This window comes from Oncorhynchus kisutch, linkage group LG22, assembly GCF_002021735.2.
Source record: "Oncorhynchus kisutch isolate 150728-3 linkage group LG22, Okis_V2, whole genome shotgun sequence".
NCBI lineage: Eukaryota > Metazoa > Chordata > Actinopteri > Salmoniformes > Salmonidae > Oncorhynchus > Oncorhynchus kisutch.
Window position 1 is genome coordinate 3,610,813 of NC_034195.2, and position 27,086 is coordinate 3,637,898.

Here is a 27,086-nt window from a genome sequence, read left to right on the forward strand (position 1 = left end):
GCTTGTGTGTTTCCATGGTGACAGATTCGGACTCGGACAGCGAGCTCTCGGTGGATGAGCACAGTAGCTCCTACGCCTCGTCCCACTCCTCAGACAGTGATGAGGACAGAGGGAGCCGCAAACATAGGTGGAACAACGAGAGACCGCCCCAGCACAGTACACCCAAAGGTAACGGGACTCAAGTTCAAACAAACACACACATGGATTTCAATAGAACTATATGACATAAAATCTCAGATAAATTTTTAGGCGAATCTCATATAAACTGTTAATTTTGATACTTTTGTAGTGGATACGGCGGCCAATCACACGAAGCCTCACCGGCCAGTTGAGCCGCCGACAGTCAGTGAGAGCGAGGAGCCCTGCGGGTTGGAGACGCTGCGTATGGAGACCAAGGTCAACGTGAAGCTCCACCAGGACAGAAAAGGCAATGGGGAGTCACCCTCCCAGAACGGTAGCGCCACTCCCAGCTCACCTGACAGCAACCACACAGAGAAGAGAAGGGGTGAGAGAGAGAGAGAGAGACAGACTCCGATCTGACCATTCAGGCCCTTTATAATTTACCTTTTTCAAGAATGTTCCAAATCAAATTAATTGTGCGACTGAATCACCATGTCAACGTTCTGTGTTATGTTTTGCTATCCAAATAAGTTGTGTGTGTGTGTGTGTGTGTGTGTGTACCTCTGTGTGTGTTTACTTGCATGACTGACTGTGGTCTGTACACTCAGGCATTCTGAAAAACAAGATCACTTACCCTCCCCCGCTGACTGACAAGAACATGAAGAATCGCCTGCGGGAGAAATTGAGCGACTACAACCCCCCCACCATCTCCCCCAGAACTACCCCAGTCCCCGTCCCCCCATCTCCCGTCTCCCCCCGTCTTGGCGCTGTGACCGGGGGAAACCGGGTCCTCATCAAACCCCCACCTCGCCCACCCGTGCCTCCATGCCCTCCGTTGTCTCCACAGGACCTGCGCAACGGGTTTGTCATGACAACGACGAGGACGACAATGTCGCCATTGGTCAATGGTGTCAACGGGGTTCAATGCGCCCAAGACTCAGACTCAGAGTGAGTGGTCACGAGATACTGGCAGCCATGTTGCATGTCTATCAGATGTGTTGGATAATATGTCAATCACTTCCTGACTTTAAAAACTCTCTCTGTCTCTCTCAACAGTGGTAGCAACGAAACCTCAATCTGACCTGGATGGAATTCCAGGTAGACAACCAAGGAAGAAGGGCTACTGCGCTAATACCATATGTGGGATTCAAGGGTCACTATGACCCATTCCAGTAGGCCACAGGTCCCCTAAACTCATATGAAGATCAGTTGCCTGCCCGCAGACAGTTGCCTGCCCAAGGGAAAAAGGGAAGAAAGTGTTGGACTAAATCCCACAGGACAGCGTGAAACTACATGTCCCAGCATGCAGCAGTGAGTTGGAAAAACAAAACGATGCACTTCACAGCACGGCCACCAAGTGGCGCTGTCTGTAGTTATTCAGTGCTGGCGGCATCAGACAGCAGGTTGGGATTGAAGACTTTTCTATCACCAGATGTGCCACGATGTGACGCTGACCTCATGAATCTTTTGGTCTGTGTTATTATCTTGTAGATATGTTTTCTTCTTCTTCTTTGTTACTTGTTTATAGGACAGGAAGAACTCATTTGTACATTGTAAGTGTTATTATTGTAATATGATATGGGACATCGTGTGTAAGATATGACACTCAACAAGGTTTTTTACAGATGTTTTATAAATTTGCCCCCAGTCTGAAAATACTCTGCTGATTAATAATGTGATTTTTAAAGTATTCAAACACTCACATAGTAAGTGCAGCTGAACAAACGCCATCTTAAAGTAGTAATTGTAACATAGGGAGGTGCGTTCATCTCTGTATTAGAGTGTAAGGTCTTGTCCATTCCAATGGTATCTAAATCAAGTTCTGGTCGCTGAATGACTTTGAATGAGAAAAATGCACTGAAACCTTAATACTTGCATTACAAGCTCCAGTCAATATCAGAGTAATATGTAGAAATGAATTGCTACTCTAGAACGGTTAGTAGAAGCACTAAAGGTGCTTAACTTGGCATGTTGTGTCATTGCAACCCTTCTTTATATTCCCTATCGTTGTATCTTTCCATGTACACATCTCCGGAGGTCCTCAAGCCGTAGAGCATTGTGAAAAGGTCAGCCAGTAGCATGTCTGTATTCTGATTTTCAACTCATTAGAATAGTAAGTTACAGTATTATTTCCAAGAGAACAGTAGTCATTTTAGGTATCAACAGCGTGCCTTTCTCCCTGCCAGCGCAGAGCATAGTGTCTAAATGCAAGATAACCACTACGGTCTACTTCAATGATACCTTCATCCCTCAGATCTCCTTCCGCTATTTCATGTTTTATACAGATGGGTCTGTTCTCTTTCGAGTACTTGTATCACACGTGAGGTTTCGCTGGAGGTGGATCCCTACGAAGAACCAATCACACAACGTCTGTCGGACACAGGTGAGCCCTCCCCTCCTTCATAAGGCGCAACTCACTGGCCACCGGTCAATCTGGTGTCTGAAGGATGCCGACGAGACGCCCGGTGTAAGAACGAGAAGAAGAAAGAGAGGGGAGAGGAAATGCGGAGAAGATGGCGGAAACTGAGGTTTTGTTTGAAACTGCTAGTGAGTCGGGTGAAGCTAAGAGCACAGAAAGTGAGAATGAGTGGGTGACAGTGTTGAAGAAGATTGGGACGCAAGAGATGTAAAAGTTGTGTAAAATAGGAAATCCCTCGACTAGTTTTTAGTCCGACTGAGGGTTTTAGGTACCTGGGAAATCCATTTAACGTCTCGAGGAGAATCTGGAATGTGTTAGAGGAACGTGTGGCGTTGGTGAGAGTCACAGGTTTTATTTCCATTTTTTAGTGTGCCCACGGAACGTGTTTTAAGACTAAAACAGATAGTCGATTTTCGTAGCAGGGTGCCTACCAAGGGGGTTATTTCTGCGGTGGAGCAAGAAATAAAGAGGATATTACCGACGACATCGATGGAGTGGTTGGTGCCCGTCGACTGACCTGTACAGTGGACGGAGAAAAGACATTCACTTCCTCCAGGCTACTGTTCTTTGATGAGGAGTCTCTCCCTTCTCATATCAAGTTAGGATTAATGAGATACCTCGTTGTGTCATAAATGTAAACGATTTGGTCATGTGTCAAGTGTGTGCAGAAGGGAAGAGTACCGTATGCCAGGTGAAGTGAAATGAGGCAACTGCGGAGGTGAACATGAGCCCCCGGATTCCTGGAATGCCCTGTTAGGGTGAGGGAGAATGAGGTGTCCAGCGTGTCTCCTATCTTGAGGATGTGAGAAGAGTGGAAGGAGTGAGTGGCGGGGATGAAACAGTAGAGCCACCTTCCGTCGGCATCCTTCAGACACCAGTGAAGGCTTCTCATCAACCGAGGGATCATGAAATGTTACATGTTAAAAAGGTGGACTTTGTATTATTCATTTCAATGGCCATAAACGGTACAGCACAAGGCGGAGAAGAAGTTTAGGGAAATTGGAATCATTGTGAATGCAGCTGAACGTTCTTCAGGGTCTTCCGCCGTCACAGGCCCCTGAGCCTGTGCAGGGTTGTACTTTTGGAGTGGACTGTGATTGAAGAAGTGGGATGGGTTTTTGTTAGTTGGCGTGTTTCATTTTGTATGGTGTCGTTTTCCCCCTTTCCCACAATGTTTTTTTTTCGTTTCTTATTCAATACCCCATCCAGCTTAATGCCCCATTAACCGCCGTTAAACCCCATCGAATAAGTACAACACTGGTCATTCTCACCTACTACGGGCTCCTGAAGCTCTCCCTCAGCACAACTAGAATCCTGTCTTTCTACTTAATCTTTATCTCGCGACGTCACCGCTGCTGAACATAGTACCGCTCCTTTCGATCGTGTTTTTTTTCTTCCTGACTCCATTTCTGCTTCTGTTTTTCCCTGCCTCCCTTTGGATAGTGGAGGCTTTTATATTTACTGATAATAGCAAGTGGGTTCACAGCCCACTGAGGGCAGATTTTTTTTTACCAGAGAGAGGTATTGGCTACCTCTTGGGAACTCTTCACAGACATCTCATTTTGTAGGAGATTTGCAATGCGACATGTCGGGCCGCCCCTCATATGTTTATGAGGTTTTACTGAATGGAATCGCTGCACCTTCGTTAGCGCATTCTATCCTCAGTGTCGGAGCCTCTGCGGGGTAAATGCAATTGGGATTACCCTGGGTTCTGGTAGAGCCTCTCTGAGATATGGGAGTTGGCAAAGATTCCCCACATGTGATACGTCAACATTAGTATTTGAAAGAGAACTTAAGGTTACTTTTGTAACCACGGGTTCTCTGATAATGAGTGAGACATATCACCGCATTTCTCTGCTCGCGAGGAATCGAGGCATGCTTGAGATTGACCAGAGGGCGGGGGTGAGTGCGCATTATAAGGAGGGAGGGCTCATTTCATTCGCCACTTGACCTGTCTGTCTGCTGTGATTAGTTCTTCACAGTGAACCGCCTTCAGCGAATCCCCATATGTGATACGTCTCACTCCTATTATCAGAGAACCGGGGTAACGAAAGGGACCTTTAAGATATTGTTTCACAGACACTGGAATCGTTATTGTAATATGCATTTTTTTGTGAAAAGACACTGGAAATTAGACTTTAGGAACAGTAAAATAAACCACATTTGTATTATTGTTTAGTGTTTTATGTATTCCTTGGGCCATTAAGAATGGGTAGGTACATGACATATTTGCATGTTTTCAGTATGGCCTGTCAAGGGGTTTGGCTAAAGGGTCAAAGGGTCAAATAGATATATGCAAGAGTTGTTGTTTATTTTATATACATTTTATTCAATGGCTTCTCTTCTTTACATTAGTAATATCTAGTAACAGGACTCATTGATACGCCTCATGCTCATGAACCTCATGCCCATAGAGCCCATGTTCATCTGACTGAAGTTTCTGTACTCTCCAGGCCTCATGTACATCATCCTGCCTCTGTACTGGGGCTGCTCGTACATGAGCCAGTGGCCGTCCATCACGTTGCAGGACATGCAGTTGTTCATGCGGTAACGACCCATGATGTCGTCACAGTCGTCCATCATCTCGTGCATCTGACCTCCGAAGTTCTCCCTCTCGTAGATCCTCATCCTGTAAGATCCTCTGTGCTGTAACGTGACGAAACAACATGTTTTACTGAGAAATCTGCACAGCTCAGGAACTTCCTGACAAAAATGGGGTAACGCAGCGTCGTAGATTGTAGACATATAGAGGAATGGACACAGGCGTACGTTTCTCTGAAAATCAACGGCATAAAATGCTACAAACAAAATGTTTTTGGGTTTACCATGGGGATCATGCGACAGGATCTGATGTCGTTCATTCCCATCATGCGCTGGTAGTCAGAGTACTCTCCCCTCTTCATGAACCACTGGCTTCCCATATAGTTGGGGCGGTCGTAGACCATGAAGCAGCCGCTCTCAACCCTGCAGGACTGGCAGCGGCTGAGGTAGGAGGACATGTCAGGGCAGTCGCTGCTGCACTCATAGGAACGACCCTGGAAATTCCTGTCCTCGTAGAAGGTGATCTGAAAATAAGCAGGAATCCTTTTTATGAACCATTCCAATGTACCCCCCAAAAAAAATTGCTACGTTCTGGGCCCTGCCCAATCCCACTAGTAAACAGGTTTCTGCAATTAAGGTTGCCTTGTGCTCTGACACTAGAGTACAAGACAGCCCTTAGTCAACAATAGTTAGTTAGTTAGTTAGTTAGTTAACAATCTAGGAAAATGTGTATTTATATATGCACAAAATATACTTTGCTGTTCATGTTCATGCCGGTGGAGGTCATTTTGACTCTCTGTGCTGCTGCTGCTGCTGCTCTTGATGTGGAACTGACATCCTACCTGTTTAAAACCTTTCTTTTTATACCTGTGGCCACATTGTACTAACCCCTGACTCAGCAACATGGCCTAGAGGCCCCCAGAGCACTGCGGTTTGTCTAGGGACATGACCCCATCAAAATAACTTTAAAAAGCTGTTTCTCTCTGAACAAAGTAACAATGACCCTTTGTGAAAGGCTCAACAATAAACAGTCCTACCCTCGTCCCGTTTTTCAGCCGACGATCATGAGGCATTTGCAAAATGACAACTTTCTAGTGCTTACCTCAAAGAATTCAAAACTAACTACCGTGTTTACCAAATGTTACAGTTTGTTGCTCGTTTTCAATGAACCTTTAACTGAAGTATTTGACCCCAGTTAGTGTGGCCTAATTGAACAAAAGCTTGGGCCGTCGTCTCAGTCAACGCCATGGACATGGTGGGCATATGGTGGAACAGAGAAGCTGACACTTGTAGAGAGGAAAGAGTGCAACATCTTTAATCCCAGGATCGACAGACGGAAGGATACAAATAGAACACCTCGACCTTTTCGTCCTCTCCATTGTACCAGCGAGACTCACATAGTGTATCACACCGCAATTGTAACACAATTCCTACACCACTCCATAAAACGTCCTAAAACTCTGAGGAAGAGTATTTGCGGAGTCAGCCATGTGCATTGTGACACAAAAAGACAGTACAACAGTATCAGGAGAGTGGCTTTAAATTCAACCACAGCTGATCTGTAAATCTATGACCTATATCCAGAAACATCCCTTATTCCCAAGCCATTTATAGATATTTGTGTCGTTTTGACCAGAAGAATCCACCAAGCATATCACTATCGGAAAAGCTAGGTAGAGCCACTACCAGGTTGCTTTTACCAATCAAATTCTTTCTGATCTAGGGAGTAGAGGTTGTTTCTGGACAGGGCCCATGAATTCATGTATATATAACCACATATTTCCAAAAAGTCATTACACTTTTCCTGCTCCTATGATAGAAACATCACCAATAGACATTAAGCAAAGCATTACACGAGCTCCTTTCTATAGAACATACAGTAGGTCAACAACAAGCATTTCATAATGCGTAACCCATGAGTCTTTGAGGGTGAGAGATGAGCTGAGTTTACAGACTGAAGTTTTGTGAATGGTGATTTCGTATGTGAATGGTGATTTCGTATTTGAATGGTGATTTCGTATTTGAATGGTGATTTCGTATTTGAATGGTGATTTCGTATTTGAATGGTGATTTCGTATGTGAATGGTGATTTCGTATTGCACAAAGTGGGTTTCAACAGTCAGGAGGGCCACAGGCTCACACAGCCGTTTCTCAATCACTTCTCATGATCACCTCAAGAATATGTAGACCAGCCTTAGACCGCTATAGGAGAATTTAAAAAGCTACAGTGTAAAAACCTAAATGCATCCAGTGCTTTACGCAGAACAGCGCATAAAAACACACACGGTTCTCACGAAACTCCTCGTTTTAAACTCCTTGAGATATTCAAATTCTCTGGAGTGAAAGTGTAACATTTGACTTCACATATCTAATACTAAATCATATTTGTATAGGCCTATTGCCAGGAGTAGTTCTCTTCTCCTCCTCTAAAACAGTGTATTGTGCTTGTCCAGACATTGTACATAAAGTCAAATATAATTGCACCACCTAGTGGAAACTCTTGGGAGAGCACGTCAAGGCTCAGAAGAGAGGAGAGTTTTTGTTTTTTAAATGGTTGTATAATTGTTATGTTGGGTGCTGATTCCTACCTAAAGATGGAGATATCTGGCAAACACAACATTGGGCCCATTTAACAATACACGAGATCTGCATTTAATTTGATATTAATATACATATATATCTTTGCATTAATTTACATCGCACACAGTATAACCACACATCCTTTCACATCCTTCACATATATTACCTGAGCAAGTATTCTTAACATATTGGCAATACTACAACAATCACAATAAGAGAGCAAGCAGACATTCAAAGTATCAGCAATATAAAAATATGGAAATATAAGAATTAAATCTCTAAAATATAATTGTACACATTCCATTGTTGGTCTTTGGATGAAAATTGTGCGTCTGTTCCTCTGAACAGTTACCTCCCTTGTTATTTTTCCTACTTCCGTGTTTACCAAATAAATACTACAAAAAACTAGATCAATAAATACAGTGTGTCTATGAAAAAACGTTCCCTTTTATAAGCTCGTCTCTACAGGCCTGTCTGGCTGATAATGGAGGAGTGGAGGACTGGGGAGGAATAGAGAGAGGAACGAGTGGACCAGAGGCCTACGCGTTGTGGTAGCCATTCTTCGATGTATCCTTCCTGGGTTCTACGTTCTCGTAGATGGTGAGCGCAGCCGTGTTCTGGTAGATTAAATCCACGTTGGTTCCAGTTCTGGATCGGATGATGTCCATGGCACACTGGTTTAGAAACACATACTGCTCCTGTAAGACAATAACACAATGTACTACAATTAGGATGAAGCCAACTCAATACATTTTCACCTAGTGACCACATAAGCACCCGGAGCATAACTTCCACTTTTAACCACAGTGACGTATTGTACAGTAGGCCTGTATTAAACCCAGAAACATGCTGAAATGTAGACCGGTGTGGGCAGTGACTGACCTCTGTTTGCACCATGAGGGGCCGGTGCATGCGCAGGTCGTGGATGGTGCCGTACACGTCCACCATACTCTCCCTCTCTATCTGGAAGATCAGCCGGTCGATGGCTATGAAGGTGCCTGTCCGTCCCACACCCGCACTGAGTAGAGAGAGAGAGAGGGGAGAGAGCGCAAGAGGGAGGAAATAGCGCAAAAGGGAGGAGAGAGAGAGAAGGAGCAAGAGGGTGAGGGAGAGAGAGGAGAGAGAGCGCAAGAGGGAGGAGAGAGAGAGCGAGCAAGAGGGAGAGAGAGGAGAGAGCGCAAGAGGGAGGAGAGAGAGAACGAGAGAGGAGAGAGAGAACGAGAGAGAGAGGAGAGAGAGAACAAGAGAGAGAGAGAGCAAGCAAGTGAAAGGGAGAGAGGAGAGAGAGAGCGGAGAGAGAACTAATGTTAATTTACTTTTTAAACCAATAACGCTTCTTGAGGTTAACTAAGATAAACAGTGTGTGTGTGTGTGTGTACGTACCTGCAGTGGACGACGGTGGGGGAGTGGCGTGAGTACTGGTCCATGTGTTCTCGGACCAGGTGTCTGAAGTTGATGAGCAGCTCGGTGGTCTCGGGGACGCCGTGGTCCGGCCAGGCTGTGAAGTGGAAGTGACGTACTGAGCGTGTCTCAACCGTCTTCACCTGTCAGCCAATCACAAAACACAGAGACACTTACCGATAAGCACTAAGGAATGCATGACATGTAATGAATGACCCCGTCCAGGATCTGATTAACAGAGTAGTAGTTGAATCAGAAAACATCTGCTAAAATTCCTTAAAAAAAAATATTTTTTACATTTTTAAAAATGTAACTAGGCAAGTCAATTAAGAACAAATTCTTATTTACAATGACGATCTACACCGGCCAGACCTGGACGACGCTGGGCCAATTGTGCGCCGCCCTATGGGACTCGCAATTACGGCTGGATGTGATACAGCCTGGAAATCGAACCAGGGACTGTAGTGACACCTCTAGCACTGAGATGCAGTGCCTTAGACTGCTGCGCCACTCGGGAATGAGTGGAACGGAGTCAAACATTTTCATATGTGTTTGATACCGTTCCATTTATTCCATTCCAGCCATAACAAGGAGCCTGTCCTCCTATAGCTCTTCGCACCAGCCTCCTCTGTTATCACAGCAACTTACATTTTTTACGTCAAAGTCCCTGATGGTCCAGTCTTCTAGGGGGATCTCAGAGGTGGTTGTCACGGTGATATTCTCAAAGTGCTTGGTCTCAGATGGATAGTATTCCTCACATTTGACCTTAGCGGAGAGAGGTGGGTGGGTGAGAGACAGGTGTGCTGTTATGAATTGTGGTAGCTTAGTGTGAGGACATGTGGGTCAGGACTTATTTCCATAGAGTTAGATAGAGGACTCATCTTTGTATCTGTGCCATTAAGGCGTCTGTGACAGCATGGGCAGTGCCATTGAGGCTATCCCCATTTTAAAGTAGTACATTTTCTTATTTTTTTGTGTTTGAAGAAAGCGCAACACTAATATCGGTGATTTACCTCTTCCTGCGAGTCCTAAACCAAATTGTGTGTGTCATTCATTTATTGTGGTCACTAGATGATAGTGATATTGCTTAAAGCCATTTACTAACCAAAGGCAACTCAATTTTGAAGAAGAAGACAATGCTCTCCGTTTTTTCATCTAGTTGTTCAGTACAGTTCCACACATTTTTTTTTAACGTACTGAAAGCAGCCCTTGATAATTGATGATTGGCACAGGTGTGTGGGTTTGGCACTTAGTGAGAGAGAGGTGGACAGGTTAGGCTTTCGGACTGGTGGCCTGCCAGTGTTTGTTAGTGTAAATACTCTTGTTTGGGCATGCCTTTTGCACATTTCTGTGTAAATATTTTCATTTTGGTCTCCGTCCTAGCTTGGACTTGACGACTGGCGTCGAGACCGATCTGGCCCTGAATCGGGTGGTGTGCTGTCGTGTGTGTGTGTGTGTGTGTGTGTGTGCTGTCGTGTGTGTGTGTTAGATTAGTTTTTATTCAACCCGGAAATTCCCATTGAGACACCATACCTGTCCGAGAAGGCAACAGCAGTCAGTACAACATTACAAAGTATAAAACGTACAGTACAATCAACACAGCAACACGTCATCAAGCCGATCTGAGCCCGATTTCCCAAAAGCATCTCAAGGCTCTGTTCATCATTAGAACCATAGGTTGTATATGAACACATGCAGTACCAATGTAGTTGTCTGCACATGTAAAGCAAGGTCCAGCAAGGTCCAGGTGAGCGACTTGGCATTTGTGACAAAGTGCAAAGATGCGTGCTAGACTGAGTCCAGTCTCTGTAGCAACGAGGAGACTGATGCATGCTAGACTGAGTCCAGTCTCTGTAGCAACGAGGAGACTGATGCGTGCTAGACTGAGTCCAGTCTCTGTAGCAACGAGGAGACTGATGCGTGCTAGACTGAGTCCAGTCTCTGTAGCAACGAGGAGACTGATGCGTGCTAGACTGAGTCCAGTCTCTGTAGAAACGAGGAGACTGATGCGTGCTAGACTGAGTCCAGTCTCTGTAGCAACGAGGAGACTGATGCGTGCTAGACTGAGTCCAGTCTCTGTAGCAACGAGGAGACTGATGCGTGCTAGACTGAGTCCAGTCTCTGTAGAAACATGGCTTAAACAAGCTTCTGTCTTGCCTCAAACGGAAACAAGCCCTGCTGTAAAAAAAATATATATATATATAATTCAGTTTAAGCTTCCTCACAAGATTATCCTTGTGAACTTTGTAGACAGCTTCTGGTACCAATGTATTTGTAGAGTGACACCTTTTAAATGGAGGTCCCCACAGACGTGAAAGGGCTAACCTTCTCTGGCTGAGATCCGACTATGGTGGAATTCCTACATTTCATTTTTGGTGCATTCAAGACTAGCTTGACACCATATAGAGAGGTCTGCAGTGACTCAAAGGCAACCTGGAGCGCTTCAAAGACCTCAACCAGAGAAGGAGCATTGGAGTAGATGACTATATATTCTGCATACAGATGCAGCATGGCTGGTTTTACATCCCCTTTCCAACACACTAAATGTGTGTGCATGTGCACGCATACATGTGTGTGTGTGTGTGTGTGTGTGTGTGTGTGTGTGTGTGTGTGTACTCACTCGTCCCTGTTCGTTACAGCGTGTCAGCATGACCAGAGTCTGGACGTTCTTCTCCCAGATCATCCTCCAGAACTCGTTGACAGTGCCGGGCAAAGGACCCTGGGCCGCAATAAACTCCTTCCTGGAGTTGTAACCCTGGCAGTGGGAACATATTGACCCAGAACGTAAGAATCTACAGCAAGCACTATCGAACGTTCGTACATATTTTAATTCCGACTCTGTACATCCTGGTAATGTGAGACGGATGTGATATAAGAGATGAAATACTTCTATAACCTGAAAATAAAGACTTATATCTGAGTGTTAATATAAGTTACAGTGCCATGCAAAAGTATTCATCCACCTTGGCATTTTCCCTATTTTGTTGCATTACAACCTGTATTGAAAAATATATTTAAAAAAATGTAAAAACGGAAATGTGGTGGTTGCATATATATTCATCCCCTTTGCTATGATGCCCCTCAATAAGATCTGATGCAACCAATTACCTTCAGAAGTCACATAATTAGTTAAATAAAGTCCACCTGTGTGCAATCTAAGTGTCACATGATCTCATTATATTTACAACAGTTCTGAACGGCCCCAGAGTCTGCAACACCACTAAGCCTTGGGCACCACCAAGCAAGCGGCACCATGAAGACCAAGGAGCTCTCCAAACAGGTCAGGGACAAAGTTAGGGAGAAGTACAGATCAGGGTTGGGTTATAAAAAAATATCAGGAACTTTGAACATCTCACAGAGCACCATTAAATCCATTATTCAAAAATGGAAAGAATATGGCACCACAACAAACCTGCCAAAAGAGGGCCACCCACCAAAACTCACGGATCAGGCAAGGAGGGCATTAATCAGAGATGCAACAAAGAGACCAAAGATAACCCTGAAGGAGCTGCAAAGCTCCCAGCGGAGATTGGAGTATCTGTCCATAGGACCACTTTAAGCAGTACACTCCACAGAGCTGAGCTTTACAGAAGAGTGGCCAGAAAAAAAGTCATTGCTTAAAGAAAAACAAAATAAGCAACACGTTTGGTGTTCACCAAAAGGCATGTGGGAGACTCCCCAAACATATGGAAGAAGGCACTCTGGTCAGATGAGACTAAAATTGAGCTTTTTGGCCATCAAGAAAAACGCTATGTATGGTGCAAATCCAACACTGCTCATCACCCCGAGAACACCATCCCCACAGTGAAGCATGGTGGTGGCAGCATCATGATGTGGTGATGTTTTTCATCGGTAGGGACTGGGAAACTGGTCCGAATTTAAGGAATGATGGATGGAGCTAAATACAGGGAAATTCTTGAGGCAAACCTGTTTCACTCTTCCTGGGATTTGAGATTGGGACGGAGGTACACCTTCCAGCAGGACAATGACCCGAAGCATACTGCTAAAGCAACACTCGAGTGGTTTAAGGGGAAACATTTAAATGTCTTGGAATGGTCTAGTCAAAGCCCAGACCTCAATCCAATTGGGAATCTGTGGTATGACTTAAAGATTGCTGTACACCAGCAGAACCCATCCAACTTGAAGGAGCTGAAGCAGTTTTTCCTTGAAGAATGGGCAAAAGTCCCAGTGGCTAGATGAGCCAAGCTTATAGAGACATACCCTAAGAGACTTGCAGCTGTAATTGCTGCAAAAGGTGGCTCGGCAAAGTATTGACTTTGGGGGGGGGGGGGGGGGGGTTGAATACTTTTGCATGCTCAAGTTCAGTTTTTTTGTGTTATTTCTTGTTATATGTTGCATCTTAAAAGGTGGTAGGAATGTTGTGTAAATCAAAAGATACAACCCCCCCATAAAAATATATTTAAATTCAAGGTTGTAAGGCAACAAAATAGGAAAAATGCCAAGGGGGGTGAATACTTTTGCAAGCCACTGTATCTAGCTATATCGATCATGCTTTGTGAAATAAGCAGAGCTGAATCAGAGAGGGTCAGAGAAAGCTGATTATGATAGCGGTGATGATGATGGGTCAGTACGCACCGGGATGTAGTTAGAATTGATGTAGTCGTCAAATGGACTTCCGTGGATGGACAGTTTCACTCTAGAGGAATCATCTGGGATGTGGGAAAGAGGAGCAATGAGGATTGATAGAACTGAAAGAGAATTCTTGTCACTCTGCCCAGAGACAAAGCATCATGCTCTCAACCACCCTAGTGTAAAGGCTTGCTTGAATGAACAGCTAAGCTATTGAATAAACAAAGGAGTTAGTCTGTATGGAAATGAGGATGGAGGATTAGATATGATAAGCTATGGTAGCTATGGTAAGCAGTGTCAGGACAGGACAGGGGTCGTTGTCATGGAGACAGGGGTTAGGGGTCATGGTTGACTCACAGGGAAGCACATTGTTGTAGCGGTTCTTAGACTTGTTCTCCATGGCCAAAGCGCTGGTTTTTGCTTGGGCTGTTCCCACTAGCTTCAGGTCCTAGAGGGAGAGGGAGACATTAGGAAACCAGGCATATTTACAGAATACAGAACATCAACTGATGCCCGATGGAACATCAAAAATATGAGTATGAACGAATAAATAGATTTCGATTTTACCTCAAACTCCTCAGCGAAACCACAGTTGGAGTCTGCTCTCTGCTTCTTGTAATAAGCCTCGTAGTCCTCCACCCTCACAACAACGGTTCTGCTAATAGAGACGCGGGAGACAAGCATTAACACAAACACGAGTGACACCAAGAAACAGTGTGCAACTCTACCTGTTGATTCATTCAATGTGTCAAGTTGTTAAGATGGCGCCGAAGAAGATGGCTGACATTTTACATCCTCGCAACCAATTTCGTTCGTGTTTTTTGCGTTGTTTGTAACTTATTTTTTTCACTTAATTTACAGATAACGTTGCTGCTACCATCTCCTATGACAGAAAATAACTTCTGGACATCAGAAATGGGATTACTCGCCACGAACTGTAAGAAGCTTTTTAGAGAAAGATGTACTGCTCTCCCGGGAACAGGCCCAGATCCCCATCATTTGTGTGAGGGAAAGACGGAGGAAAAGAGGCCGCAGACGGGCTGCCTTCTGAGAATCCGTAGGCGAGCAAGTAAACTCCCACTGCCATCAATTCTACTTGCTAACATGCAATCATAGGAAAATAACGATTACGATTATACTACCAACAGCACATTAAGAACTGTAATATCTTATGTTTCAACGAGTCGTGGCTGAACAACGACATGGATAATATAGAACTGGAGAGATGCACCGGCAGAACAGAGAAGCCATGTCTGACGAGGGGTGGGGGGGGGGGGGTGTGTCTTTTTGTTTTAACAGCTGGTGCACAATATCTAATATTATAGAAGTCTCAAGTTATTATTCGCCTGAGGTAGAGTACCTTATGATAAACTTTAGACCACACTAATATTATAGAAGTCTCAAGTTATTATTCGCCTGAGGTAGAGTACCTTTAGACCACACTATCTACCAAGAGAGTTCTCATCTATATTATTCGTAGCCGTCTATTTACCACCACAGACCGATGCTGGCATTAAGACCGCACTCAACCAACTATAAGGCCATAAGCAAACAAAAAAATGCTCACCCAGAAGTGGCACTCCTTGTGGCAGGGGACATTAATGCAGGCAAACTTAAATATTTTAACATATTTTTACCAGCATGTGCAACCAGAGGAAAGAAAAACTCTATACCACCTTTACTCCACACACAGAGATGCATACAAAGCTCTCCACCACCCTCCATTTGGCAAATCTGACCATAATTCTATATTCCTGATTCCTGTTTGCAAGCAAATACTAAAGCAGGAAGTACCAGTGACTCGCTCAATACGGAAGTGGTCAGATGACGCAGATGCTACGCTACAGGACTGTTTTGCTAGCACAGACTGGAATATGTTCCGGGATTCATCCGATTGAATTGAATTGAGTATACCACCTCAGTCATCAGCTTCACCAATAAGTGCATCGACGACGTCATCCCAACAGTGACCGTACATACATATCCCAACCAGAAGCCATGGATTACAGGCAACATCCGCATGGAGCTAAAGGCTAGAGCTGCCACTTTCAAGGAGTGGGACACTTATCAGGATGCCTATAGGAAATCCCGCTATGCCCTCAGACGAACCATCAAACAAGCAAAGCGTTAATACAGGATTAAAATTGAATCCTACTACACCGGCTCTGACGCTCGTCGGATGTGGCAGGGCTTGAAAACTATTACAGACTACAAAGGGATACCCAGACGCGGGCTGCCCAGTGACGTGAGCCTACCAGTGGAGCTAAATGACTTTTATGCTCGCTTCAAGGTAAGCAACACTGAAGCATGCACGAGAGCACCAGCTGTTCTGGATGACAGTGTTCTCTGATCCCAAGGAAGGGAAGGTAACCTGCCTAAATGATTACAGCGCCATATCACTCACGTCGGTAGCCATGAAGTGCTTTGAAAGGCTGATCATGGCTCACATCTACAGCATCCTCCCAGATACCCTAGACCCACTCCAATTCGCATACTGCCCCAACAGATCCACAGATGACGCAATCTCAATCGCACTCCACACTGCCCTTTCCCACCTGGACAAAAGGAACACCTATGTGAGAATGCTGTTCATTGACTACAGCTCAGCGTTCAACACCATAGTGCCCACAAAGCTCATCACTAAGCTAAAGACCCTGGGACTAAACACCTCCCTCTGCTACTGGATCCTGGACTTCCTGACGAGCCGCCCCCAGGTGGTAAGGGTAGGCAACATCACATCTGCCACGCTGATCCTCAACACTGGGGCCCCTCAGGGGTGTGAGCTTAGTCCCCTCCTGTACTCCCTGTTCTCCCACGACTGCGTGGCCAAACACGGCTTCAACACCATCATTAAGTTTGCTGACAACACTACAGTGGTAGACCTGATCACCGACAACGAGACAGCCTATAGGGACAAGAACCTCTCCCTCAATGTGAGTAAAACAAAGGAGCTGATCGTGGACAACAGGAAAAGGTGGGCCGAACAGGCCCCCAATAACATCAACGGGGCTGTAGTGGAGCAGGTCGAGAGTTTCAAGTTCCTTGGTGTCTACATCACCAACGATCTATCATGGTCCCAACACACCAAGACAGTCGTAAAGAGGGCACAACAAAACCTATTCCCCCTCAGGAGACTGAAAAGACTTGGCATGGGTCCCCAAATCCTCAAAATGTTCTACAGCTGCACCATCGAGAGCATCCAGACCGGTTGCATCACCTCCTGGTATGGCAACTGCTCGGCATGTGACCATAAAGCGCTACAGAGGATAGTGCAGGACCTATATAAGAGGCGGTGTCAGAGGAAAGCCCATAACATTGTCAGAGACTCCAGTCACCCAAGTCATAGATTGTTTTCTCTGCTACCGCACGGCAAGCGGTACCGGAGCGCCAAGTCTAGGACCAAAAGGCTCCTTAACAGCTTCTATCCCCAAGCCATAAGACTGCTGAACAATTAATCAAATGGCCACCGGACTATTTACATTGACCCCCCCCCCCCCCTCCTTTTGTTTGGTACACTGCTGCTACTCGCTGCTATTATCTATGCGTAGTCACTTCTCCCCTACCTACAAATGACCTCTAACCTGTACCCTACTCTTGTATATAGCCTCATTATTGTTATGTCATTGTGTTCCTATTTTTTATTTTTTTATTTAGTTTATGCACTGTTGGTTAAGGGCTTGTAAAGTAAGCATTTACACGATAAGGTCTACACTTGTTGCAATCGGCGCATGTGACAAATACTGATTTGAAGTCTCCTAATAGGTTACCATAAGAGTCGATACTCACACTTTAGCCCTGGGGGGGGGGGGGGGGGGGAAATGCATTCAATTTCAAACTGAGATGGATCAGAAACAAGTGAAGGATCATCATAAAAACCTCATCGAGTGAATCTGGATGTCTGAAGAGTCCTTCTTGTTTTGTCTGTAAAAACAAAGGAAAACAGACAGAAATCATATGACCATCCAGAAACGTTTCAAAAACTCAATTATCGAGTGATGATGAACACGATGATGATTAGGATGATGATCCTGTAAGGCTCAGTTGGTAGAGCATGGCGCTTGCAACACCACGAGGACCCATAAGTCAAACTTATGTGCGCATGACAGCAAGTCGCTTTGAATAAAAGAGTCTGCTAAATGGCATATGCTACGATGGCGATCTCTCACCTCCTCCAGTAGATGATGAAGCCGGCAGTAATGATGGAGAGGATGACAAAAACTCCAAGCGTTACCCCGACAACCACACTGGTGACCCCTACATGAGAATGACCGAAGAGAACGCCGTGTGAACGCCATATATTACGAAGACATCCATCGTGCCTTTTATCATCGTGAGACTTGCTAGAAGTAGTCGCAACAGCTCATAGCTGTGGTTCAAACTGTTAACACAGTGTAAAGGTGCAATAGCTACCTGGGTCCTGAGGGAGGTACAATGAATTTGAGTTAAACAGCGTTATCATGACGAGCGACGAACCGACGTTCAGAAGCCCATTCTGCTCTACCACCATTTCAGTGAATAAAACAATGGCATAACTGTGAAGACAAAAGAAAAATGCTAAACATTTGACATTTTAGTTCATATCAGTAGTTGATTAGTGCAAGCTGAATTGTAAGTTCCATCCCTTCCACTCATCACACATACTGCCTGTGTTGTGTTCATACCTGTACTCTCGTTTGGCCTTGAGTTGGCCATTGGTATAGCCCTTCCATGAGGTTTTGTCCCCTATGTCAATGTCAATGTTTCCTGCACGCTTCCTCCTCCGGCTGTTGTTCGTGTTGTCTTTGACCGTAGCCAGGTATGCAGTAGTAGAGCCTGCTTCCCAGTCCTGATAAGTCTTCACTAAGTACTGCGATGAGTTAGACTGATCTACATCTGCAAGTAAAACACCGCACACACGAGTACGGTAAAGATCACCGATTACGAAAATATAGTAAAATTTTTGGACCAAGACACAACATATTTTGAGATAAATCATCTTGAATATGTTGACTCAGAATTCTCTCAGTTAAATTAACCCAAGTGTATATTTTGCATGTCTTTTTTTATACCCAAAACCAAAACTGGCCAATCTACAAATCAATCATAAACCAATCTTAACCAATACGAGAATAAAGGGGACCCACTGTTGATGTCTGAGGTCACCAACACGCCGTAGTGTTTGATTGGTCCATTGGTGCTGTCCAGGAGGCTGGGGGTCAGCTGCACAGAGAAGGAGTTGTGATCCTTCGCTGTGACACTGACTAGGGACTCGAAGTCGGCTGGGATAGGAGGGACTGGAGACATGGAAGAGAGGAGGAAGAAATGGGACATCAATTCTTGCAGTGTTTCTAGTTACATCCTGAAAGGATTGTGTTTACGAGCTTATATATTACTTCAATACATATGTAGGATCTTAATTTGATCACCCTCTCGCCGGGAGAACTTTCCTGCAATGCAGAACATTTTAAACTTGAAGAATACACTGAGTATACAAAACGTGCTCTTTCCACGACATAGACTGTCCAGGTGAATCTAGAGGAACGCTGTGATCCCTGATTGATGTCACTTGTTAAATCCACTTTAATCCGTGTAGATGAAGCGGAGGAGACAGGTTAAAGAAGGATTTTTAAGCCTGGAGACAAATGAGACATGGATTGTGTGTGTGATCCATTCAGAGGGTGAATAGGGACAACAGATTGAAGTGCCTTTGAACGGGGTATGCTAGTAGGTGCCAGGCGCAGCAGTTTGTGTCAAGAACTGCAATGCTGCTGGGTTTTTCACACGCAACAGTTTTCCGTGTGGGTCAAGAATGGTCCATGGACGTCCAGTCAACTTGACAACTGTGGGAAGCATTAGAGTCCACATGGGCCAGCATCCCTGTGGAACTCTTTGGATACCTTGTGAGTCCATTCCCTGTCAAATGTAGGCAGTTCTGCGGGCAAAAGGGGGCGTATTTGAGGTTTTAAAAAGGCTTCTGAAGTATTTAATTTCCACTTTAAAATGAGATTTTCCGTTACAAATAAATAGATCAACCCCTACAAAAAATGTCCATGAATTAGAATTCACATTTCCTGTTGCTGCAGAATTATTTTCCTGCCGTAAGAAAACTGGCTCAAATTAAGACCCTACATCTGTACATGGGCAACACATACTGTACAGGTAAAGAAAATCCATGTACAGCACATAGCATTTTTAATATTGGCAATGTAATTGTATGAGAAGCATACTGTACATTTTCAGATTGTGAGGGTAATTAAGTTGTTCCATCATATTCCACCCAATGTGCGCCTACATTGCAATGTAATTGTATGAGAAGCATACTGTACATTTTCAGATTGTGAGGGTAATTAAGTTGTTCCATCATATTGTCACGTACCAGTAATGCCAGTCTTGCAGGTGAGGCTTTGGACGGTGCTGGTTTTCCCACAGCCCAGAGTGGTCACAGTCAGGGTGTAGTCTGTATAGTGCTTCAGGTCAGGGACTGTGTGACCACAGGCTGGGTTACAGTCACCAATTGTCTTATTGTGTACCTAAACCAATCGATCAATCAGTCAGTCAGTCAATCAATAATTGTTTAGTTTCCGTGAACAATATTTACTGTACCGTTTGAGAAATGCATTGTGTAGCAACTGAGAAATGCATTGTGTAGCAACTGAGAAATGCCTTGTGTAGCAACTGAGAAATGCCACACCTGGCCCTGAGGGAGTTGGATGGTTTCCTTAGCAGTGATCTGAAAGCCCTGGTGTAGTCCTTTGGGTTTGGTCCAGGACAGACTCAGCTTGGCGTTGGGGTCATCAGGAGAGGCACACTTCAAGTTGGACACAGGGCTGGCGTCTAAGGAACAGTGAGGGAGAGAAAGAGGTTTTCAGATTTTAGTTGTGATTCTATTACCAGAAAAGAAAATGTGCTGAAAAATACAATTTACAAGAGATCAAAACTCAGTTCAAAAATAACATATAAATATATGAAATAGACTGTAGATTCTAGTAACGGGGATGATACATCCTTTATAAATCCCTATATGAAATAGACTGTAGATTCTAGTAACGGTAGTACATCCTTTATAAATCCCTATATGAAATAGACTGTAGATTCTAGTAACGGTAGTACATCCTTTATAAATCCCTATATGAAATAGACTGTAGATTCTAGTAACGGTAGTACATCCTTTATAAATCCCTATATGAAATAGACTGTAGATTCTAGTAACGGTAGTACATCCTTTATAAATCCCTATATGAAATAGACTGTAGATTCTAGTAACGGTAGTACATCCTTTATAAATCCCTATATGAAATAGACTGTAGATTCTAGTAACGGTAGTACATCCTTTATAAATCCCTATATGAAATAGACTGTAGATTCTAGTAACGGTAGTACATCCTTTATAAATCCCTATATGAAATAGACTGTAGATTCTAGTAACGGTAGTACATCCTTTATAAATCCCTATATGAAATAGACTGTAGATTCTAGTAACGGTAGTACATCCTTTATAAATCCCTATATGAAATAGACTGTAGATTCTAGTAACGGTAGTACATCCTTTATAAATCCCTATATGAAATAGACTGTAGATTCTAGTAACGGTAGTACATCCTTTATAAATCCCTATATGAAATAGACTGTAGATTCTAGTAACGGTAGTACATCCTTTATAAATCCCTATATGAAATAGACTGTAGATTCTAGTAACGGTAGTACATCCTTTATAAATCCCTATATGAAATAGACTGTAGATTCTAGTAACGGTAGTACATCCTTTATAAATCCCTATATGAAATAGACTGTAGATTCTAGTAACGGTAGTACATCCTTTATAAATCCCTATATGAAATAGACTGTAGATTCTAGTAACGGTAGTACATCCTTTATAAATCCCTATATGAAATAGACTGTAGATTCTAGTAACGGTAGTACATCCTTTATAAATCCCTATATGAAATAGACTGTAGATTCTAGTAACGGTAGTACATCCTTTATAAATCCCTATATGAAATAGACTGTAGATTCTAGTAACGGTAGTACATCCTTTATAAATCCCTATATGAAATAGACTGTAGATTCTAGTAACGGTAGTACATCCTTTATAAATCCCTATATGAAATAGACTGTAGATTCTAGTAACGGTAGTACATCCTTTATAAATCCCTATATGAAATAGACTGTAGATTCTAGTAACGGTAGTACATCCTTTATAAATCCCTATATGAAATAGACTGTAGATTCTAGTAACGGTAGTACATCCTTTATAAATCCCTATATGAAATAGACTGTAGATTCTAGTAACGGTAGTACATCCTTTATAAATCCCTATATGAAATAGACTGTAGATTCTAGTAACGGTAGTACATCCTTTATAAATCCCTATATGAAATAGACTGTAGATTCTAGTAACGGTAGTACATCCTTTATAAATCCCTATATGAAATAGACTGTAGATTCTAGTAACGGTAGTACATCCTTTATAAATCCCTATATGAAATAGACTGTAGATTCTAGTAACGGTAGTACATCCTTTATAAATCCCTATATGAAATAGACTGTAGATTCTAGTAACGGTAGTACATCCTTTATAAATCCCTATATGAAATAGACTGTAGATTCTAGTAACGGTAGTACATCCTTTATAAATCCCTATATGAAATAGACTGTAGATTCTAGTAACGGTAGTACATCCTTTATAAATCCCTATATGAAATAGACTGTAGATTCTAGTAACGGTAGTACATCCTTTATAAATCCCTATATGAAATAGACTGTAGATTCTAGTAACGGTAGTACATCCTTTATAAATCCCTATATGAAATAGACTGTAGATTCTAGTAACGGTAGTACATCCTTTATAAATCCCTATATGAAATAGACTGTAGATTCTAGTAACGGTAGTACATCCTTTATAAATCCCTATATGAAATAGACTGTAGATTCTAGTAACGGTAGTACATCCTTTATAAATCCCTATATGAAATAGACTGTAGATTCTAGTAACGGTAGTACATCCTTTATAAATCCCTATATGAAATAGACTGTAGATTCTAGTAACGGTAGTACATCCTTTATAAATCCCTATATGAAATAGACTGTAGATTCTAGTAACGGTAGTACATCCTTTATAAATCCCTATATGAAATAGACTGTAGATTCTAGTAACGGTAGTACATCCTTTATAAATCCCTATATGAAATAGACTGTAGATTCTAGTAACGGTAGTACATCCTTTATAAATCCCTATATGAAATAGACTGTAGATTCTAGTAACGGTAGTACATCCTTTATAAATCCCTATATGAAATAGACTGTAGATTCTAGTAACGGTAGTACATCCTTTATAAATCCCTATATGAAATAGACTGTAGATTCTAGTAACGGTAGTACATCCTTTATAAATCCCTATATGAAATAGACTGTAGATTCTAGTAACGGTAGTACATCCTTTATAAATCCCTATATGAAATAGACTGTAGATTCTAGTAACGGTAGTACATCCTTTATAAATCCCTATATGAAATAGACTGTAGATTCTAGTAACGGTAGTACATCCTTTATAAATCCCTATATGAAATAGACTGTAGATTCTAGTAACGGTAGTACATCCTTTATAAATCCCTATATGAAATAGACTGTAGATTCTAGTAACGGTAGTACATCCTTTATAAATCCCTATATGAAATAGACTGTAGATTCTAGTAACGGTAGTACATCCTTTATAAATCCCTATATGAAATAGACTGTAGATTCTAGTAACGGTAGTACATCCTTTATAAATCCCTATATGAAATAGACTGTAGATTCTAGTAACGGTAGTACATCCTTTATAAATCCCTATATGAAATAGACTGTAGATTCTAGTAACGGTAGTACATCCTTTATAAATCCCTATATGAAATAGACTGTAGATTCTAGTAACGGTAGTACATCCTTTATAAATCCCTATATGAAATAGACTGTAGATTCTAGTAACGGTAGTACATCCTTTATAAATCCCTATATGAAATAGACTGTAGATTCTAGTAACGGTAGTACATCCTTTATAAATCCCTATATGAAATAGACTGTAGATTCTAGTAACGGTAGTACATCCTTTATAAATCCCTATATGAAATAGACTGTAGATTCTAGTAACGGTAGTACATCCTTTATAAATCCCTATATGAAATAGACTGTAGATTCTAGTAACGGTAGTACATCCTTTATAAATCCCTATATGAAATAGACTGTAGATTCTAGTAACGGTAGTACATCCTTTATAAATCCCTATATGAAATAGACTGTAGATTCTAGTAACGGTAGTACATCCTTTATAAATCCCTATATGAAATAGACTGTAGATTCTAGTAACGGTAGTACATCCTTTATAAATCCCTATATGAAATAGACTGTAGATTCTAGTAACGGTAGTACATCCTTTATAAATCCCTATATGAAATAGACTGTAGATTCTAGTAACGGTAGTACATCCTTTATAAATCCCTATATGAAATAGACTGTAGATTCTAGTAACGGTAGTACATCCTTTATAAATCCCTATATGAAATAGACTGTAGATTCTAGTAACGGTAGTACATCCTTTATAAATCCCTATATGAAATAGACTGTAGATTCTAGTAACGGTAGTACATCCTTTATAAATCCCTATATGAAATAGACTGTAGATTCTAGTAACGGTAGTACATCCTTTATAAATCCCTATATGAAATAGACTGTAGATTCTAGTAACGGTAGTACATCCTTTATAAATCCCTATATGAAATAGACTGTAGATTCTAGTAACGGTAGTACATCCTTTATAAATCCCTATATGAAATAGACTGTAGATTCTAGTAACGGTAGTACATCCTTTATAAATCCCTATATGAAATAGACTGTAGATTCTAGTAACGGTAGTACATCCTTTATAAATCCCTATATGAAATAGACTGTAGATTCTAGTAACGGTAGTACATCCTTTATAAATCCCTATATGAAATAGACTGTAGATTCTAGTAACGGTAGTACATCCTTTATAAATCCCTATATGAAATAGACTGTAGATTCTAGTAACGGTAGTACATCCTTTATAAATCCCTATATGAAATAGACTGTAGATTCTAGTAACGGTAGTACATCCTTTATAAATCCCTATATGAAATAGACTGTAGATTCTAGTAACGGTGATGATACATCCTTTATAAATCCCTATATGAAATAGACTGTAGATTCTAGTAACGGTAGTACATCCTTTATAAATCCCTATATGAAATAGACTGTAGATTCTAGTAACGGTAGTACATCCTTTATAAATCCCTATATGAAATAGACTGTAGATTCTAGTAACGGTAGTACATCCTTTATAAATCCCTATATGAAATAGACTGTAGATTCTAGTAACGGTAGTACATCCTTTATAAATCCCTATATGAAATAGACTGTAGATTCTAGTAACGGTAGTACATCCTTTATAAATCCCTATATGAAATAGACTGTAGATTCTAGTAACGGTAGTACATCCTTTATAAATCCCTATATGAAATAGACTGTAGATTCTAGTAACGGTAGTACATCCTTTATAAATCCCTATATGAAATAGACTGTAGATTCTAGTAACGGTAGTACATCCTTTATAAATCCCTATATGAAATAGACTGTAGATTCTAGTAACGGTAGTACATCCTTTATAAATCCCTATATGAAATAGACTGTAGATTCTAGTAACGGTAGTACATCCTTTATAAATCCCTATATGAAATAGACTGTAGATTCTAGTAACGGTAGTACATCCTTTATAAATCCCTATATGAAATAGACTGTAGATTCTAGTAACGGTAGTACATCCTTTATAAATCCCTATATGAAATAGACTGTAGATTCTAGTAACGGTAGTACATCCTTTATAAATCCCTATATGAAATAGACTGTAGATTCTAGTAACGGTAGTACATCCTTTATAAATCCCTATATGAAATAGACTGTAGATTCTAGTAACGGTTAGTACATCCTTTATAAATCCCTATATGAAATAGACTGTAGATTCTAGTAACGGTGATGATACATCCTTTATAAATCCCTATATGAAATAGACTGTAGATTCTAGTAACGGTGATGATACATCCTTTATAAATCCCTATATGAAATAGACTGTAGATTCTAGTAACGGTAGTACATCCTTTATAAATCCCTATATGAAATAGACTGTAGATTCTAGTAACGGTAGTACATCCTTTATAAATCCCTATATGAAATAGACTGTAGATTCTAGTAACGGTAGTACATCCTTTATAAATCCCTATATGAAATAGACTGTAGATTCTAGTAACGGTAGTACATCCTTTATAAATCCCTATATGAAATAGACTGTAGATTCTAGTAACGGTAGTACATCCTTTATAAATCCCTATATGAAATAGACTGTAGATTCTAGTAACGGTAGTACATCCTTTATAAATCCCTATATGAAATAGACTGTAGATTCTAGTAACGGTAGTACATCCTTTATAAATCCCTATATGAAATAGACTGTAGATTCTAGTAACGGTAGTACATCCTTTATAAATCCCTATATGAAATAGACTGTAGATTCTAGTAACGGTAGTACATCCTTTATAAATCCCTATATGAAATAGACTGTAGATTCTAGTAACGGTAGTACATCCTTTATAAATCCCTATATGAAATAGACTGTAGATTCTAGTAACGGTGATGTACATCCTTTATAAATCCCTATATGAAATAGACTGTAGATTCTAGTAACGGTAGTACATCCTTTATAAATCCCTATATGAAATAGACTGTAGATTCTAGTAACGGTAGTACATCCTTTATAAATCCCTATATGAAATAGACTGTAGATTCTAGTAACGGTGATGATACATCCTTTATAAATCCCTATATGAAATAGACTGTAGATTCTAGTAACGGTAGTACATCCTTTATAAATCCCTATATGAAATAGACTGTAGATTCTAGTAACGGTAGTACATCCTTTATAAATCCCTATATGAAATAGACTGTAGATTCTAGTAACGGTAGTACATCCTTTATAAATCCCTATATGAAATAGACTGTAGATTCTAGTAACGGTAGTACATCCTTTATAAATCCCTATATGAAATAGACTGTAGATTCTAGTAACGGTAGTACATCCTTTATAAATCCCTATATGAAATAGACTGTAGATTCTAGTAACGGTAGTACATCCTTTATAAATCCCTATATGAAATAGACTGTAGATTCTAGTAACGGTAGTACATCCTTTATAAATCCCTATATGAAATAGACTGTAGATTCTAGTAATGGTAGTACATCCTTTATAAATCCCTATATGAAATAGACTGTAGATTCTAGTAACGGTAGTACATCCTTTATAAATCCCTATATGAAATAGACTGTAGATTCTAGTAACGGTAGTACATCCTTTATAAATCCCTATATGAAATAGACTGTAGATTCTAGTAACGGTAGTACATCCTTTATAAAT

General features: G+C 41.5%; 3 protein-coding genes across 5 annotated transcripts in view; 1 reads left to right on the plus strand and 2 right to left on the minus strand.

Annotated features, from left to right (window-relative positions):
* LOC109867646 (cadherin EGF LAG seven-pass G-type receptor 1-like) overlaps positions 1-4,712 on the plus strand; it is a 93,757-nt gene extending 89,045 nt beyond the window's left edge. Inside the window, 4 exon segments of the mRNA XM_031801112.1 lie at positions 25-168; positions 290-505; positions 729-1,068; positions 1,177-4,712. Coding sequence (XP_031656972.1) covers positions 25-168; positions 290-505; positions 729-1,068; positions 1,177-1,201 — 725 coding nt within the window. The 3' untranslated portion in view covers positions 1,202-4,712.
* A 117-nt stretch (positions 4,713-4,829) lies between these two features.
* On the minus strand, positions 4,830-5,935 carry LOC109867256 (gamma-crystallin M2-like). Its single transcript, XM_020456313.2, has 3 exons — positions 5,835-5,935; positions 5,365-5,604; positions 4,830-5,185 (listed from the first exon to the last, which is right to left on the minus strand). The coding sequence occupies exons 1-3, from the start codon at positions 5,865-5,867 to the stop codon at positions 4,901-4,903; spliced, it is 558 nt and encodes a 185-aa protein (XP_020311902.1). The 5' UTR covers positions 5,868-5,935; the 3' UTR covers positions 4,830-4,900.
* Positions 5,936-6,379: 444 nt separating this feature from the next.
* The window catches only part of ptprja (protein tyrosine phosphatase receptor type Ja), a 75,748-nt gene continuing 55,041 nt past the window's right edge, over positions 6,380-27,086 (minus strand). For 2 of the 3 annotated variants that reach the window (XM_031801115.1, XM_031801113.1), the window contains 15 exons: positions 20,322-20,464; positions 20,007-20,160; positions 18,775-18,924; positions 18,313-18,523; positions 18,062-18,183; positions 17,818-17,905; positions 17,528-17,572; positions 14,219-14,309; positions 14,009-14,099; positions 13,658-13,731; positions 11,682-11,816; positions 9,710-9,826; positions 9,044-9,204; positions 8,543-8,678; positions 6,380-8,358 (listed from right to left, as the gene is read on the minus strand). In XM_031801115.1, the coding sequence (XP_031656975.1) occupies positions 8,200-8,358; positions 8,543-8,678; positions 9,044-9,204; positions 9,710-9,826; positions 11,682-11,816; positions 13,658-13,731; positions 14,009-14,099; positions 14,219-14,309; positions 17,528-17,572; positions 17,818-17,905; positions 18,062-18,183; positions 18,313-18,523; positions 18,775-18,924; positions 20,007-20,160; positions 20,322-20,464 (1,877 nt within the window). In that variant the 3' untranslated portion in view covers positions 6,380-8,199. The remainder of the gene's footprint in view (positions 8,359-8,542; positions 8,679-9,043; positions 9,205-9,709; positions 9,827-11,681; positions 11,817-13,657; positions 13,732-14,008; positions 14,100-14,218; positions 14,310-17,527; positions 17,573-17,817; positions 17,906-18,061; positions 18,184-18,312; positions 18,524-18,774; positions 18,925-20,006; positions 20,161-20,321; positions 20,465-27,086) is intronic. The other variant, XM_031801114.1, reaches the window with a different exon arrangement.

Excerpts from the sequence above, each read along its gene's own strand:
- LOC109867256 (XM_020456313.2), bottom strand. The coding sequence starts at position 5,867 with ATGACCTCCACCGGCATGAACATGAACAGCAAA. Across the intron at positions 5,605-5,834 it reads GCATGAACATGAACAGCAAA|ATCACCTTCTACGAGGACAG; the intron begins GTATATTTTGTG and ends GCTTATTTTCAG. Across the intron at positions 5,186-5,364 it reads CCTGTCGCATGATCCCCATG|CACAGAGGATCTTACAGGAT; the intron begins GTAAACCCAAAA and ends GTCACGTTACAG.